The sequence below is a fragment of the Mangifera indica genome, chromosome 4, assembly GCF_011075055.1.
Source record: "Mangifera indica cultivar Alphonso chromosome 4, CATAS_Mindica_2.1, whole genome shotgun sequence".
Lineage (NCBI taxonomy): Eukaryota > Viridiplantae > Streptophyta > Magnoliopsida > Sapindales > Anacardiaceae > Mangifera > Mangifera indica.
This window is the reverse complement of record NC_058140.1, coordinates 6,565,469-6,584,663: the sequence shown is the minus strand read 5'-3', so window position 1 is coordinate 6,584,663 and position 19,195 is coordinate 6,565,469. Positions and strand designations below refer to the sequence as shown.

Sequence of the window (19,195 nt, the reverse complement as noted above, 5' to 3'; positions counted from 1 at the left end):
TTCGCATAGGGGTATCTCTTTTATAGGGTCAAACTAAGGAAGAAGTGTATGAGTGATCGTTTTCCTCAAAAAAGTTTTTTTAATTAATGGTTTTCTCTAGTGTCAAGACCACTTCGTCTATGTGGCATTATAGATTAGAGCACTCGTCTTCTTCTATCTATAGACATGTTGTTTCAAAATTTCACCTCAAAATATCAAGTCCTTTGAAATTAAATCTTAAATATAGTTTGTGTCAATGCAATAAAAGTCACAAGTTACCTTTCTTAATCTCTTCTCTTGTTACTTGCTCTCCTTTAGAAATTATATTTTTTGATATGCAAAGCTCTTTTATCTACTTTGTTAATGGGTTAAAGTATTATGTTATTTTTGTTGACCATTTTACAAAGTACATTTAGTTATATCTACTTAAACAAAAGTTACATGTTCATGATATTTTTGTTTGATTTAAATCACTTGTTGAAAACTTTTTTAACAAAAAAAGAAATCGCACTTTATTTTGACAATGAGAGGGAATATCAAGCTCTCTCTACTTTTCTTGCTACCAATAGTATCTCTCATCTCAGTTCTCTTCCTCACACACTAGAACACAATGAATATTCTGCATACTCCAACTCTACATCACTAGCATCCTCTAAAGGTGGCATAGACTCATTACTAGATTCTTCCTCTGTCTCATATTCATCATCCTCTCTCAACACCATGGTTCTTTTGTTAGGACATTGGGAAGCTATGTGACCCCTACCTAAACATTTAAAATATTTTATCTTACTATTTCTCCTTAATGATTCAGGTTTGATACTAGGCTTCTCTCGACTAGACTCTTCTCTCTTAGGTTTAGAGTACTCAATTTTTGCCCTAAAAGGTAGCTTATCATCTCTCTTTGACACACTTGACTTCAAAGAATTAGAATAGGAGCCTACATCCCTTTTACCTTTTCGTTGTAGTTGTCTTTCTACCTTCATTGCCATATGGACCAAATCCTCTAGCTCTACATAGTGTTGAAGTTCTACCACATTTTCTATTTCCCTATTCAACCCATTTAAAAACGTAGCCATAATGGTTTCCTTATCTTCCTCTACATTAGCCCTAATCATAGTTATCTCTATCTCCTTGTGATAGTCTTCCACACTCTTAGTCTCTTGCCTAAGCCCCTATAACTTCTAAAGTAAATCCCTATGGTAGTGACTAGGAACAAAACGCTGCCTCATTACACTCTTCATATCATCCCAAGTATCTATAGGTCTACCCAAGTTCCTACGTCTATTTTTTAGTAACTAGTCCCACCAAATACTAGCATAATTAGTGAATTTTATAGCAGCCAACTTCACATTTTTCTCCTCAGAATACCTATGTATGTCAAAAAGTTGATCTACTTTTCGCTTCTAATCTAGGTATGCCTCCGGATTGTTTCTACCATGAAAATGTGGAATTTTCATAGTAATGCTACTGAGGTTACTATCACTCTGCCTACTCTCTCTATACATACTGTTTCTATGACTACGATGTCCTCCCTTACTCCTTATATTATTTAGTCTATCACTTATTTCATCATCCTCACTGTCGGTAACTATCCTATCCTCATCCCTCATTGCTGGTGTTTTTCTCCTACCCTTAGTTATATTATTTCCCCTTCTATTACTCTGTTGCTGCTCTAATCTGTCCAACCTATCATTAACACTCCCCATTACATTAAAAAGTCACTCAAACTATTGTTAGATCGCTTGCATTGTACAAGCCTCGGTTTTACCCAAATCTTCTACAACACTAGGGTTTTTTATTCTACCATGTTATAATTTCAGAAAACAAGTGTCTATAAACATTAATCCTCACACGCTCCCTCTCGTGTTTACACTCGAACTCGTGTTTTCACTCTAATGTTCTCACACACTCTTTAATCTGAAACTTTTTTTTTTTTATAAGAAGAAATCAAAACTGTACTTATGACAAACGACCACCAGTCAACCTAGGTTATGTTACGATTACCTACTACTAAAAAAAAAAACTAAGATTCAAGAATAAGGAAAATTTTCAAAATCGGGAAAAAAAATGAACACAACTACAAGAATGAATAATCAAAGGAAAGCAAATTCAAAAGAGATAATAAGAATAAAAGAAATCAAATTCAAGAATGTAAGTGTGCCAACTTTCTCCTTGATCTCTCCCTTTTTTTTTTACGTTTTTTCTTCTTCTTTTTTTGTTTTTTTTTCTACTGCTTTTTTTTTTTTGCTTTTTTTTCATTGGCCGAAATAAGAAAAAAAAAATTAAATTCCTTAGATCTCACAAAATTCTCTCCTAAGAAATTCAAAGCAATTAAAGAAATAATCAAGGTCTAATCTCCCAATTTAGGAGTGCCAAAATTTTCAAGAAAAATCTAAGATTTTTAGGACAAATCAAGAACTCAATCTCCCAATTTAGGCAATTACAAGGTTTTTCCCCTAAAGGTTAAAGGAAACAAAGGGAATCCTCATCGAAGATTATTCTCCCTAATTTTAGAATTCCCAAATTCAAAGGGTTTTTTTTTTCATTTTTTTGTTTTTTTTTTAAACAAGAATCTTTCAAGGGTTTGATGAATTCAACAATAATTTCAATCAAGAACTACCCTTCAATTTCGACAATAATAAGATGTCCCCCAAGAATTCAAGAAAAACCACACAACTAACCAAAATTCACTCCTCACAGGTTTATTTAAATCTAGATCAAAAGATCACTCCACCCCTAACTTGAATTAATTTCGGCTTTAAACAATTTTTTTTTTTGTTTTTTCTTTTTTTTTTAAGATCAATCAAGAAGACAAATTAGACACTCACACAACCTAGAATTCGACTACACAAGGGTTCAACAAGAATTTCACAGACAGAAGGATACCAAAACGTTAGACCACAAGCAAGGAAATAAATAACTAAGACTCACAAAGAAAATGAAATCAAGAACACACTCAAAGATTTTTAAGATGCACGACTATTCAAGAAAAAGGAACCCCAAATCACAAACACAAGAAAAGATAGATACAGAACCTAATTCGACTCGGCTTTAATACCAACTGATGCGAACCTTGACGATTTAACGCAAGACCCAACACCTAAGAAGATATTTTTCCCTGGACTGAATTGGTTTCATCACTAAATGACCCTTGACTCGAATCAATATGGAATCGAATGAACTTTGGAATCATAATGGTGAGTGCCACAAGACCAAAGCTTGATAAGTTCAAAGGTTTGATAGTTCAAAAGTAAGCAAAATTATGCAAGTCGGCAAAAGATCCATTCATCATGAAAATGTGAGTTTATATAGTAAAATGTCAACTTAACCCTAAACTATCCATGACCCAATGGACTTCCAAACTTCCTAAGCCCATTACCTAAATAACTACCCAAAATACTAATTAACTTAAAAGAAAATATGTCAATTGGGCTCAATAACGTCTAGCCCAGTCACAAATAAGATTAAAATCATAAAACCAAAAACCCTAAATTTGGGTAAACTAAAACTGTGTAATACAGACTGAAACAGATTTAATTGGGCCTCCAACTTAGGTGGAACCAGTGAAGCTATTGTTATAGAGCTCGAAATAAGCTTCGCGTTAATATATTACAAGCCCCATAACTCCTCCCAGATCAAAAGTTATGGCTATTTAAAGTCTATTTGCATATAAGTTTGGGCCTGAATCAAGTTGACCTCTCGGTTGGCTCTTTCAAGCATCTAATCATCCTTGACTGAGCTGGTTTTAGTCTCTAAGCCCTCCATGTGCCCAACTAAGGCCTGTTGCATCTTTTTAACTCTGCTCCTCGTAATTGGCCTAACCGGAATGTGTAGTGGATCTCCTTGATGGCTTGATACTTATACGATGCCTCTGTCACAAAGGAAGGGATTTTGCTTAAGCAAGCCAAATATGTCAAAGATCTTCTCGAAAGATTCAACATGTAAGACACCAAGGAGTAACCCACTCCCATAAGCACTTATCTAGAATTGGATATGGATGAGGGAGGTAAAAGTGTTGAAATTAAAGCATATAGAAGCATGATAGGTAGGGATGACAATTTGGGCCCGACTTTAGGGGCCCCGACCCTAACAGGGAGGGGATTCTCCAATATAAATAGGGAAGAGGACGGGGACGGGGATGAAAAAAATCCCCGCAATTTGGGACAAGCCAGGGATAGGGATACATGTGTACCCTCCCCGCCCTGACCCTTCCCCTCCTCGCCGTTATCCCTGTCCCTTTATATTAATATATTTACTTAAAATACTAATATATTTTTATAGTTTTAAATTATTTATGTTTTTCAAATTTATTTAGATTTTTGTTGTGCATATTAAAGAAGTGAATATATTATATTTATGATATTTGAAATAGTAGATTCATTTTAATTTTTCTTAATTTTGTTATTTAATATATTTATATTATATTTACAAGGTAAAATGAATATATTTTTTTTGCGAGTACGGGGAGGAGATTTTTCTTTTCGGGGAGAGGACGGAGAATCATTTTCATCCCCATAGCGGGGACGGGGATTGATATCCCCCACGAGGACGGGGACAAGGACGGGGATTGAGATCCCCTCCCCGCCCCTCCTCGTTGTCATCCCTAATGATAGGTGCATTATTATATTTAACCGCATCTAGACCCGATATCATGTTTAGTGTAAGCATGTGTGCACGTTTTCAAGCGAATCCTAAGGAATCACAACTAAATGCCATGAAACAAATCTTGAGATACCTTAAGGGAACCCAAAATATTGGTATATGGTACTCTAAGAGATCCTTATTCGAATTATGAGCATTTTTAGATGTTGATTTTGAAGAATGTCGAATAAATAGGAAAAGCACAAGTGGCACTTGTAATTTTTTAGGTAACATGCTTGTCTTTTGGTTTTCAAAGAAACAAAATTCAGTGGCAACATTTACTACGAAAGTCGAATACGTTTCTGCGGCTAGTTTTTGCGCACAACTTTTATGGATGAAACAACAACTTATGGATTTTGGTTTTGAAATTAAAAAACATCTCAATCTTTTGTGAAAATACAAGTATCATTCAATTTTCCAAAAATCCTATCTTGCATTCTAGGAAAAAACACATAGACATTAGATATTAGACATCACTTTTTGCGTGATCATGTTAGTAAGGGTGAAATCAGATTGAATTTATTGATACTAACAATCGACTTGCTGGCATTTTTACTAAGCCTTTTGATAAGGATTAGTTTTGTTTTATCCAAAGAGAACTTGGTATGATTAACACAAATCAAGTAAATAGTGAATGCTTTTATGGATATAAATTTTTGATTGTGTTAACTCTATTATGGTATCTTGTTTGATTATGATATTGATTATGTGATGTTTGTGCTTGTTAAGATGAATATGGATGATTTGTGATCATTTGAAAATGTATTTCCATTCACATAGCATAACTGCATAATATAAATTCGAATTGAATCAATTCAAACTTGTGTTCAAAGTTGATCGAATCTCGAATTATATCAAATGTCCTTAATTTGATTAAAATATTCAAATTTCATATTTTTTGAGATATTTTGATCAATACATCTTTCGATCAATACATCTTTCTGCTGAAGACACTCTATATTTTATCGTTTTTGTTGTGATTGTCTGAAAACCTTGATCTAGAAAGGCTTTAAAATTTTTTTTTCGAAAATGCATCATTTAAAAGGGATTTTTGGCACAACAAGCTAAATGTGATCATGACACTCACAATAGTACATGTATTCATATTTACATATTTTATATTTTTTTTAATTTTGTTTAAGGTCACATATGTCATAGTGTAGATGCAAATCATGCCACCCATGATAATGTGTTCATATAATTAAAAAAATTAATTTTATATATATATAATTTTTGTCATTTAATGTCACATGATAATAATATTATTATTTTTCTCTAAACTTTCTTTTCTATTCATTTCCCTTGCCGACATACATTTTCTTCTTCTTTGTTTTTCTTTGCATCACTTTGCTTCATCTTTTTTCTTTCAAAATTCTCACAAGGACAACACTTATAGCATACTCACACCATATTGCATTTCTTCATGGAAAATTCTTGTTGATAAGTTCTCACGGTTTGCTCTTGGATTCATCTTGATTATCACAAATTTATGTCTTCGGTAAATTCAAGTCCTTAACATTGTGATTCATCTTCATGGCTCCAAGAACTAGATAACCTAGGTCCAAGTATTTAGGCAATTCTCATTCATATTACAATATCCTTGTTGAAAGTGATGAACAAAAGATTTACTTGACTGAAATTAGAAATAAAAAAGTTTTTATGGGAAAGAATGTGTTCTTGCCTATTTCAGAGAAAATTGGTATTGCTGATCAATTTATGAAGATAGTAAATTGGTTGAAATAGGGGAATCTATTTTTTATAAGGCTTGATGTATATAAAAATCTGGTTTATAAGTTTTATAGTTTTTTGAAAGTAGGAATGGATGCTAAACATCATATTGTAGACTACACGATGAAATTCAAATTACATGCAAATGATTTTATTGTTACTCTAGAAATGTTTGTTGAATGGTTGGAATGTGACAGTGATGGAACAATGGGTACTCCAAAAAACTTTAATCACTCTGTAGCTTGGAATAAGTTAGGAGGTCAAGAAGTTTATGATTCACATTTGTCTAACTTTAGAAAGTTAAATAATCTAGTCTATAAGGTACTTCATAGGTTAATTATTTATACTCTAAATGTCTGAACAGACTCGAATGGATCTGTTTTAATTTATGACTTACAATTGATATTTGCTGCAGAGTATGAAATTCAAGTTGATACTGTTTGCTGGTTTATCCATCGATTGTACCTTATTAAAAATGATGATCATGCAATTTAGTTTGGTATGATCGTATCCTTCATTGCAATAAAACTTAAATCTGACTGTAGAAGATACAGATTACCTCATAAAATTTAAAGATCCAAACTTCTTTCAACTCAATCCTTGATAAAGATGGAATTGTTTGAACGAACTAATAAAAGAGGCTATCAATTTAGAGCTTACCATCCAAGGCATCAAAAAATTATTGACAGTGAAGAAGAACAAATTCCTCCTGAGTATCATGTTCCTTTACCACCTCATAATATTCTAGGATTGAACTCTCGAACTGAAAAATGACCTAGAATAGAAGGTGAAGAAATGATAAACCCATTCCAAATTCATTATGCTAATATGATGAGTTTCATGAGTGAAAGGTTTCAGGCTCTACATCTTTGTCTAGATGGAATTCAAGACAAGTGAGATCATATCATGCATGAACAACAACGCTTAAGAGAGGATCATGAGAGCTTTCAACAAGAAGTTCATGATTGGATGCATCATCATCCGTGATCATGCATTTCATATTTTGTTGTCATAATCTTGGTTTTTTATTTTATTTTTGCTATATTTTGAAGTTGACTCTCATTTATTATATATTGATATTGAATACGGAGTTATCTGCTTGATTTTTATTCCATAGTGATTTTGTGTAACATTATTTGATACTGATGTTTGATTGCTAACAAAAAAAAGGAGAAATTAGTAAAAGAAAATATTGTCTCTTTTTTTTAGGCTAAAAGTGAAAGAGAGTAAGTGTGGTTCATATTTAAATTTCTCACTTTGTATTATATTTTCTTTCTAAACAAAATTTTTGTCATCAATCAAAAAAGGTGAGATTATTGAATTTTAATGTTTTGATGATGATAAAAATATAACTTTAATTTACTAACATGTCCAAAAAATGCATGAATGCATTATAAGATGACAAAATGTGAAATTTGCAGATAAATCTAAAGAAAGAAAATATTGGTCGTATCTCTCTCATGACCAATTTATACATTAATCGTTCAGTGTTCTGAAAATAAAAATGACTCAAAAAGAGCAAAAGTCCAGTTGTGTCATTTTCAACACATTCATTTAATGTCCAAGCCATGACCATTAAATTTTTTCAAGTCACATGCATTAAATGCCCTAGTTAGGACACTTGAAAATTATCCCAACCATGACATCTTTCTTCATAAATTGTTGTCATATGTCACTTCCAAGTAATGCCTCATCGTCACATGTCTAGTTGCATTAAATGTCCCAGTTAGGACATTCTAAAAATTATCCTAACTGTGACACAAAATCTAGTACAGGTGTGACATGTGTAAATTCGTTCCCCCCATGCAGTTTTTTGAAAACCTCTTAGTCATGACACAAAATTCAATCAAATTGTGACATGTTTAAAATCTTCCCAGTTGTGCCCCTCTTGAAATCAAACCCTCACTTCAACCATGCACAAGCCGACATATACTTGTTCAAGTTTCTAGTTTTTTTTTAAACATATAAATAAAGCAAGCTACCCATGACACTAATTTGCTGCCCATACTGAGTATATTTAAAGCTATCTATTGCAACTCTAATCAAGGTTCGTTTTCTCCACCAAAATTTTCAATCGATTCTCGACAATAGCCCAATCCAACGAAATTCAACTAGCTCTATAAATTGGTTTCAAATTGAAGAGCAAAAGGTTAAAAAAATCTACAAAGTAGAAAAAAAATTAAAATTACTTTGATTTCTCTATCACTCTGACTAAGCTTCCACTTTTATTCATTGAGAGTTTTGTGTACTCAAACTTGTATTTATAGCTTTATAGAGACATTAATACTTTTATCTCTTTGTAATTAAACATCGTGAGCGCAATCTTGTATCAACTAATATAGTGAACGCAATCTTGGATATATTATGTGTAGAAAATTTTTCAAAAGTTAGTGAAACTCCAAGACAATTTGCTTAGAGAAATGGATGTAGGAGACTTGCAAGAAAAAACTCTGAACCACTTTAATTGAGTATTTCTATAACTCAAACTTATTAAATTTTGTCTGCTGTTGTTGTTATAGTTGCTGTTGATATTGTTATTTATTTTTGTTGTAAAATTTATTTGTAAAATCGTAATATGTTTGTTAATTTATTGCTACTGTTGTTGTTATGTGCTTTGTAAAGTTTACTATGAAATTTATTAAATATATACTTTAATTTTTTGTTAAAAACCTGTTCACTTCCCTTTAGGTTCATGTTAACTATTGCAAGAGTAGTTAACAATATATTCTTTGATATACCTAATGAAAAATGAGTGAAAGTTTTTATTTTTTATAATTATTCTTTTCCTTTAAATATATTCCTTTAAATGTTTATTCTTATTGGCAAAATGTCACTGATCCAGATTTAAGTAAAACATCAACATTCCTTGCATAAGTATGATGAAATGAAGTATCTTGTCCCTTCTAGTCATTGCGTGCAATGCCATTTGGTCTTGATAATTCAAATCTATAATAGAAAGGAAGAAAAAAATATTAAATTATGTTCCTCTTAAGCCGGCTAATTGGTTTCATTTGATCCATTAGATAGTGTTTTTTTCTTACTAAGCGATGGAAAATATTAGGTCGCATTTCCCAGAAAAATGGGAATTTTAGATTCACCTAGGGCTCCTTCTGCAAATCAAACATTCTAGGGTTTTTTTGTTGACCATATATTAATTTCATGAGACCTATATTTATGATTTTGAACGAATTTGCTGGTAATTTATAAGTTAGAATTTCAAGCTGGATGAATAAAAACTCTTCATGGCCAACAATGGCTTTGTTTTAGACAACTTGTTACATTGTTTATGTAATTTTTTTAGGGAGAAGGACTAGGGCTGGATTCGAGCCGAGCCGAGCTCGACTCGCAGCCAACTCGGGCTCGGCTTGGTTTATTTATGGCCGGTTCGAGTTCGGCTCGAGCCGAACTCGGCTCGGCTCGAGTGCAGCTCGAACCGAACTCGGCTCGGCTCGAGTTTGGCTCGAGCCGAACTCGACTCGGCTTGGCTCATTTTTCATATCAAAACGACATCGTTTTTATATATATATATATATGGATCAAAACGACGTCGTTTTGTATAAAAAATTTAAAAAAAAAATTTTAAAAAAAAATTTAAAAAAAAAATTTACCGAGCCAGCTCGAGCTCGATCGAGCTGAGCAGAGCCCGACTCCTTTTCAACTCGAACCAAGCCGAGCCGAGCTCAAGCTCGAGCTGGCTCGGCTCAAGTCCAGCCCTAAGAAGGACTATTTCCCACATAACTTTTGATGCGTTTTCAAAATGCCACCCACGACAAATGAAAATCCACTTTTCCCACCCGTGACCAAACTGTCGCCCAATTTTTCAGTTAGAGACAGGGGCAAAATCGTCATTTACTATTTAAAACCTTAAAATTTTAAAATTTTACCGTTTCCCCCCTCCAGGTTTTAAAAACTAATAACTAACCTATCCTCAAAGTTTGAAAAGTTTATATTTCACCCTTAGGGTTTGCTTCCTTCTCCGGCCACCACCGATGACCGACGCAATCGATCGATCTCTCATCTCTGACTACAAAGGACGATGAAGGACGACCCTTTGTTGCCCAGATCTGGACGACAAAGCGTCGTCCAAATCTGGAAGAATAGACGAAGGCTGACGCTTCGTCGTCCTTCGTTGTAGCGTCTGGACAACATGACGAGCGACGAAGGATAGCAAAGAGTCATCCTTCATCGTCTGGGTGGAGCGATGAAGAGAGACCTCTTCGTCGCACGGTGGTGCGATGAAGAGATCTCTGTCTCTTCGTCACATCATGCGACAAAGAGATCTTCGTCTCTTCGTCGTACCGTGCAACTAGGAGATGAAGATCTCTTCATCGCACCACCGCCGTCGCACCAGGAGAAGGAGGAGGTTGGTGACGATGTCGGAGACGACGTCGGGAGATGAAGTTAAAGAATGGGGGTGAAACTGCTAGTTTTGAAAGTTATGGGGGGTGGTTGTTTGTTGAAAACTATGGAAACCCTAGGTTTGGGGATGAAAATGTTAGTTTTCAAAGTTTAAAAACTTTAGGTAAGGTGAAATGTTAGTTTCTAAAACCTAAGGGGGGTGAATGGTAAAACCCTCACATCAATTTTGAGATAAATTGTGTAGACTAAATTGAGAGATATTTTTGTTATTTCATCTAACAAGGGTAAAATGGACATTTTACCCTTATGCAAACAGATATCATCCATATTAATGGCTCACGGGTGGGAAAAGTGGATTTTCATCTGTCGTGGGTGGCATTTTAAAAACGCATCAAAAGTTAAGTGGGAAATAGTCCTTCTCCTATTTTTTTAACGGCCAAAAGACTTGTTTTCACCCAAGGTATACTGAAATCTCAAAGTTCTATTTTGTAACATTTAAAATCTGAAATATCCACGTATGATCTATTTTTTTTTTTAAATTTTCAAATAGGGTTAGGATAAAATCGTTAGTTTAATAATAATATTAAAAAGGGAAAAAGATTATTTCCCACCCAATTTTTAACCCAATTTTAAAAGTATACCCACGCCTGATGAAAAATCTAAACACCCATCCAAAGTTTAACTGTTAGGACCCACCCATATATTTTCTGTTAGGGTTAAAGGGCTAATTCGTCATTTTATCAATAATATTAAATAATTAAAATTTTATCTCATTTTCCCCCCTTTAATTTGAAAAACTAACATTTGTCCCTGAATTAAGTTTTAAAAAATTTACTTTTTTCCCCTGAAATCCAATCACTTTCTCCAACGATGGCCGACCGATGATGAAGAAGTTTTTGTCCAAAGACCTACCTCTGGACGACGATCATCGTCCTCTGGATGACGAGCGTCGTCCAGATCTTTGGACGACATGCGTCATCCAGAGAATAGATGACTCTCCGTCGTCCAGTGAAGGTTGACGATCATCGTCTAGATCTGGACGACGCTTTGTTGTCCAGATCTTTGGACGACGTTTTGTCGTCCAGAATAGCGTCGTCTAGAGAATGAACGACGCTCCATTGTCCAATGAAGGTCGACAAGCATCGTCCAGATCTCGACGACGCTCGTCATTCTCCCTCCAACCACATCGTGGTCGGTGGCCGGAGGGAAAGTGAAAAAAAATTAGGGATTGAAGGGGGTGAAAGTCACTTTTCAAAGTTCAGGTATGGTGGAAAAGTTAATTTTTAAAATTGGAGGGGAAAAATGCGATAAAATTATATAACTTGAATATAAAAAATAAAATGACAGTTTTACCCCTATATTTAACAGAAAACTTAACGGTGGTTTAGAGATGGGTGAGCGTTTGGATTTTTCATCAGGCTTGGGTATGCTTTTGAGATTAGGTTAAAAATTGGGTGGGAAATAATCCTTTTCCCTTTAAAAAAATATGTATAATTCATTATATTTTTCTTTCTAAATTTTAAAAACTAACAACTTTAACTCTGCCAAAGTTTTATAACTTTGAAAAGTCCATTCCCCCTTACCCCCAAATGCAAGGTTTCCATCTTTTTTCCAATTTTGGCTGCCCTAGAACTTTTAAATACTACAATTTCGCCCCCTCTTGAACTTTAGTTTTTAGCATCCTTTTCGGCATCCTTTCCACCCATCTCGAGCCTCTTCCTTCACCTAAGCTGAGCCGACGTTTACCTTGCCTTGCCTGAACTATCCAATAACGAGGAAAATCACGGGAATGGTTTATGGGTTTAATTGGGATATCATCAAGACTAGACAATCGTCACGACGTCAACAACAGGAAATGACAGGAAACGAGGAAACCCTAGATGGAGACAATCTCTGTCTCATCTTGGATGGAGACGAAGAGACATCGATGGATCTTCATCTAGGAAGAGACGACGAAGATGTTGGAGATGTCGTTGTCTCTTCGTCCCTTATTCAGCTTGTCACCATTGTTAGAGATGGTTGTTGGAGAGAGAAGAAATAAAACTTAGGGGAAATTATCACTTTTTAAATCTTGAGTGGGGGAAAATTATAAATTTTTAAACCTAGAAAGAAAAATATGATAAAACTTTTGTTTTTAAAATTTTTTAATAAATGATAGTTTTATTTTTAACTAGGATTGAGATTTTTAATGAAAATTGGTTTATAAGTAAGTATCTAAGTTTTTAAAAATTAGAAGGTAAAATTTTAGAGTTTCTCTATATCTTTGGTGGGAAAAAGTCTTTTGGCCTTTCTTTAACTGATTTTAGTTTAAAAGCTAATTTGTTGTGTTAAATATTGTTGATATAATAGATTTATGAAGCCATTTTCCTTTCTTCAACTATTAGATTTTTTTAGTTGAAGTCCAATATGAGCAAGGCAGCCACGGAAATTTCTTCAATAGGTGGTTTTAGTTTTGATTTATGTAGGAAGAATGATGTGCTTTCAAAGAAAGCCGCTAAGCCTCCGTATTATCGCAAGACTGGGACAACAATTGTTGGTCTTGTCTTTCAGGTATTTATAATCTTAAAATTATTAGTTCATATGCTTTGAGCTTCTTGTTTAATTTCTTTGCAATCATTTGTTATGAATTTTGAATACTATGTTACTTATGTTATAGTGGAAGGTCTGGAGTTTGTTTATATTTCTTTAGGATTCGTGTTGATAGAATGGCCATAAATTGTCACTGGCATCTGCATGCTGCAACCCTCCTCTCCTTTACTCACTTAGGGAAGCAGCTGATTTAGGGAATCACGCTAAATCCTGACCCTGACTAGTTTGATATTGCTGTTTTTTACTTACCCTGATTAGCTACCCATTAAGTTATCATATTAAGTAACAGAAGCATGTGCGGATATGCATATTTTTGTTTCAGTATGTTGGAAAAATACCACTGTGGAGCTTATAATTGAGAGTGGGATGTCTGTGGCTAGGACCGGAAGATTCAAATTTAATTATTCTGGGGAATGTACTAATTATGTGTGTAAATAGCAGCCAAGATATATTTTTGGGTTGTATTTTGTTAGTTGTGACTTGCAAGTCCATCAGAATGCTTAATTTTTGTTGGTTTAAAGTTACTTTGTACATATGACTTTGATCAAGCTTACTTTATGTAACTGATACCTTGATACTTTTGTTAGAGCTCAGTTTTTATCATTAAACTTTTCTTTTTTGCATAAGTTCTTTATAGGATGAAGTCAACCTTGGAGCAGACACCAGAGCGACTGCTAGGTCCATTGTCTGTGATAAAAATTGTGAGAAGATCCATTATATGGCACCTAATATTTACTGTTGTTGTGGTGCTGGAACTGCTGCTGATACAGAGGCTGTAACAGGTGCTTTACAATTTCATCTTTACAATCTAGAACAACGATTAAGAGTAATGCTTTTATATGCTACATTATAATCTGTTATATTCCAAGTCCCTCTATAAAATTCAGTGTCAATCTTATGGTAATTTTCTGTTTAAATCATGAGTGTCTCCAGAAATGATTAGTTTACAGCTGCAGCTGCATCGATCATACTGTTTGTGAATCAAGGGTTGTGACAGCTCTTCCTCTTTTGAAGTCTCATCTTTTCAAGGGAGCCAATTTTGAGAAAACTGCCCATAGAACTGTTTGAAGTTTTGTTTTAGCAAATAATAAAGGAAGTTCTGACTGGTTAATTCATTTGTTAAGATACCAAGGTCATGTACAAGCTGCTTTGGTGCGTGGGGGAGTTGAGTTGATATCACTGGGCCACATCTACACATTGTATGTTAGTTTTACTTGTACAGCCTGAACTTTTATGTTCTCTAAATGTTAGTCGTGCTGATTTTTATTATTGAATTATTGTGTTGCACAGATCTATCCTTATGGATCTACAGACACAGTTTTATTTGCTACAATGGGCTTTGGTTCACTGGCCGGAATGGTTGTTTTTGAGTCGAAGTACCATGAAGGACTGACTGTAAGTTGGTGTGCTAAATTGTTGGATAGTAATTGGCTTCTAGAGAATAGCTTTTATTTTTTGCATATAGTATTTAAGTTTTGCTACTTAATAATGAGTTGATTGTATTTTTGTGCTGAAGGAAGAAGGAATAAGTTTGGTGTCTGAAGCTCTCTGTTCTGGCATATTTAACAATTTGGGAAGTGGAAGCCATGTAGACATTTATGTCATAACAAAGGTTGATTGACTATTCCCTAATTTTCTTTGTTGAGGAGATCTTTTTCTGTATGTACATTTATGTCTTTATTACTTCACTGACAATTATTAATAAATTGATTTTTCTATGATGCTTGCCGTGTAGGGGCACAAAGAGTATATGAGAAACCATCCGTTGCTCAATCCTCGCTTGTATGTCAGTTCAAATGGATATTCTTTTCCTACAAGGACTGGTTAGTGACTATTTTTACAACATCACTTTCATCTTGCTCTCTGCCATATGCTTTGTGAAGTCACTTTGTTAACATTTCAAAATTTTTTCAATGGTTGTTCAGGCTATTTAATGTATTTGGATAATTAGATAACATAATTCTGTCGTGGTTGCAGAGGTTCTTTTGACCAAGATTACACTATTAATAGAAAAGGTGGAGGTGATCGTAGTAGATGCAATGGAAGAATATGTTTGAACTGCATGCTGCACTTGATTTTGTTTGTGTACACTCCTGGGTTGTTTATACTTTATCTTGCCTTTTTTAAGTGCAAGCCAGGGAGAAACATTACCGATTCAACTGTCAAATTGTGATCCAAGATCTTTGGTTTCTTGATTTCATAGTATGCTTAGATTAATTGAGCTAGTACACTCGTTCTGTGTGTTAATTCTGTAATTGCATTTTAATGATTGTATAGGCATAATGGAAACTTAAAAATTAAGTAGTATTATTCTTATCTTTTTAGGTTTTCACTTCAGCTATTTATAATGTATCAACCCTTATATATAACTGCAACGCTGATACTTTATTTACTTCAGTACGGTCTTGTGCAATGACAAACATAAATAATTACAATGGTTTTCCATTTACTCTGACTAACGAGCAGGATCCATAATTCTTTAATTGATTTCTACTATAAGAGGCATTCTGCATTCAAACTACAAATTGCCATGCCTTTGTTGTCTATTATTTGCATTTTGAGCTGCCATCAGAATGAGTTAAATAATTTCCATAGGAAATCAGTTCCAGGAAAATCCTTAGGTGGGTTGAATTGTAAGAATGATTTAGCTGGAGAAGAACTTCTAGTGCTGTCGACAAGTTTGAACCATTGACTTGCAGGATCACATGAATTATTTGTGCCAAAGCATTTACAGGTATTTGTAACCAGGGTGTTGCCTGAGTCTACATCCAGGCAAAGAGTGGTACCATTTTCTGCCATAGATGACAGGTGCATCTTAGAATCTGATATGATTTCCCATCTTGTATTAGATTCTCTGCATATTAAGCCAAGTTTAGCTGGCTTCCCCAGTCCGTTTGATTGTAAGCAGAAATATGTCCCCTTTAGGTATAAAATCTTTTGCGGTGTGTACTTCCACGGTTCTGTTTCGGTGCAAGGACCTAACCTCAGTGGGTCAAAGAATGATTTTCTCAGGACACAAAGACCTGTTAATGGATGGAAAATCACCTTGTGCAGAGTTCTTTCTGATAAACCGGGTCCTGTAGGTCAAAAATACAAGCAGAGATTTATGAATAATAACCATCAAGGTATTCTTTTATCCTGGTGTTTTCATTAAATTAGGTAAATTTACCTCGAATCGGAGATTGAAGAAACGAAATTCTCTGTAAAAAGCTTGCATTTCTGATCTCACACCAGTTCCAATTCAAAACACCATAATACTCATTTTGCCCAACAACACCTTCTCTTAAATAGTAACTCCCAACCAGCGTCCAAAGGGCCCAATCCAAGTCAAACTCAGTTAGCACTCCCAAGATACAGTTCAAAAACCTATTATCATTCACATTGGTTCCTCTTAAATCCACTCCCCACTCACTCACCAACAATGGCCACCCTTTATCCAACAAAAACCCTGATGACCCCTTCCAATTATTAACCACTCGCCCGCACACTTGATTTGGATTACCATTTACCCATGCTTGCCCATCTGTAAAACTATACCAGTGTGCCTCAAATACTGTCTTTCCAGTAAATGAGAGATTCACTGGTTGATTGTCAATGAATGATAAATCTTTGTCAAAATTTAAGCCCGAGAGAATGACAAGAACATTTGGATTTGCTGAGTGCATAGCTTCAGCTCCTCTCTGCATGTATCTAGCTCATGAATTCATGTAGGAATTAATTAGACTTTGATTGTCAGAAAATCCAAGGTAATTCATGTAGGAATTCATGTACCTGTACCAATCATTTATATTCTGTTTGGGGCCTCTCAATTCATTCCTCAAGCTCATGCCAATAACATTAGTGACTCCATTAAACAAAGTAGCCATTTTGGTGAGACCGTTGATCCAGAGTTGTGGATCAAAGTACTGATCACCAAAGAATCCATTGCCGTCAGTGTTACTGCAACACCAACCAGGCTTTGTTATGTGGTTATCTAATATCACCATAACATTGTTGGCCCCAAGATTGGATACCACTGCCTGAAATCATGTAAATAATATCATTTCATTAGTATAATATAAATGACTATCTATTTTACTCAAAACTTGGACACCTAGATTCCTCAAACAAATTTATATGATCTAAATAAAACATTACACCAATGATAACATTTTTATTAGCATCATCCTATTCCCTGGATAAGCCTTAAAAAGAGAAAGAAAAATCAACCACGTCCCTATCAACCCATTGTTTTCATCGCAACTGGTAGTTGCATTGCTTATCTTATCCTATTCAAATCTCACCAATAAGCTAGGAAAGTTTCAAACTCATTGATAAGATCAACCACCGAAAAATATCAAGTAATAGATGGTAAATTATCTCACTTGGAAGACTTCGATGAGAGGAAGATCAATGATTGAGGGATTATTGGTTTGAATACCAGCAATGGTTTCGGTCAAACCAATTTTTAGAAAAGACTGTCTAACTGTGAGAGAGGCCAAAGAGTCATTGGTAGCCAAATAGATTGGCCAAGTAAACCTCACACAATTGAATCCCATTGCCAGAATCTCTTTGGAGATGGCGTCCACGGGCTTCTTGCTAAGCCCCTCTGCAACAACTGGTTCAAGATGTGATGCCCAATTCACGCAGGCTAACTTTACTCGTTGACCGCTTTTATCGTCCACGATCCATCTCGAGTTGGTGGAGAGAGGAAACCCATCCACTGGTTTAAAATATTTAATGGAAAACACTGTGAGAAGATGCATAACTGAGAAGAGGGAGAAGGAAAAGAACCTATTCATTTTTTCTCAAGTGACAAACAAACTCTCAACGCTGAAGGCACATATATATATATAAAAAATAGTGATGATGAACTGACTTAAGTGTATAATATTATTTATATTGGTTTTGGAAACACGGCAAGTAACATAGGTGAATCAGCTGTAGTGTTAAGAAATTGCATTGCCACTCTTCTGGGGAAAGTTTAGTTAACCTGTAAGGCAACACATATACTCTTGGGTTGAACGACAAGACTATCTATAATTATATATCTTCATGACTTTTAAGATGGCCATTTTTTTTTTTATAGTGAATAGACACACACACACACACATATATATTTGCTAAGCAAAAAGAACAAATAGAAAAGACACAGCCTGCAAGGTTGAGAAACAACCTAAACTCGTCCTGGAGAGCAGGACAGCAAGGCAAGCAAGGGCGACAAGCACCCAGGATCAACAATCACTTCTCTTGAGATACTATCAAAATGTTTGCAATGATAGGCCTTAAGAGAGAGGAAGGAAGCAACCAACAACAATTACAAAAGGGGTTGCCCTTGAAGCCCAAACTATACGAGTAATGAAAACTATGGTACAATTGCTGGGAACAAACAAAAAACTGTGGAACTTTTATATACTGTTTTAAGGAGACGCGCACCATGCTTCCAAAAAGATGAATGAACAACAGAGGGCAGCAAGCAGGAAGCTACCTGCAGAGAGCAATTTGAGCTGGGGCAGACACTGCAGAGTCAGATTTATAAACTGCAGACACAGGAGAAGCAACATAAAAGGGGCTGCAAAATTTTACTCTAGGGGGTGATTTTGGCATGATATCCAGCTGCCTTTTGGGTCTTCTTGGTGAAAAAATTGCCAATTTAATCGTACTCTCTCCATCATTTTCAAATTTTTATTTATGAATGTCTCTATCTAGTTGACAATTTATCTCTCAAGACAGAAATTTGCATCCATTACTAAAAATGAAAATATACAAATTATATAAAATTAAGTTTGACTTATTCTAATATTTCATATTTAATATAAAAAATAATAACAATGTTGCAGAAGGTGGATTTTCCACCACGCGAGAAGACTTTGGGCAAAAAGCAATGGGAATGCATTAAATTAGCTTGGAAAATTGGCTT

General features: G+C 34.8%; 1 protein-coding gene and 1 pseudogene across 3 annotated transcripts; one reads left to right on the top strand and one right to left on the bottom strand.

The window, feature by feature from the left end:
* Positions 1-13,001: 13,001 nt before the first annotated feature.
* On the top strand, positions 13,002-15,603 carry LOC123215095 (annotated as a pseudogene).
* A 59-nt stretch (positions 15,604-15,662) lies between these two features.
* Positions 15,663-18,909, bottom strand: LOC123215094 (glycosyl hydrolase 5 family protein-like). 3 transcript variants are annotated; one of them, XM_044635153.1, is made up of 5 exons: positions 18,764-18,909; positions 17,661-17,998; positions 17,068-17,315; positions 16,466-16,986; positions 15,663-16,373 (listed from the first exon to the last, which is right to left on the bottom strand). In XM_044635153.1, exons 1-5 carry the CDS (start codon positions 18,837-18,839, stop codon positions 15,865-15,867), a joined length of 1,692 nt encoding a protein of 563 aa, XP_044491088.1. In that variant the 5' UTR covers positions 18,840-18,909; the 3' UTR covers positions 15,663-15,864. The 3 variants fall into 3 exon arrangements, with proteins under 3 accessions (XP_044491088.1, XP_044491089.1, XP_044491087.1); XM_044635154.1 differs by having other exon boundaries at positions 18,452-18,884; XM_044635152.1 differs by having other exon boundaries at positions 17,661-18,888.
* Between the last annotated feature and the right edge of the window lie 286 nt (positions 18,910-19,195).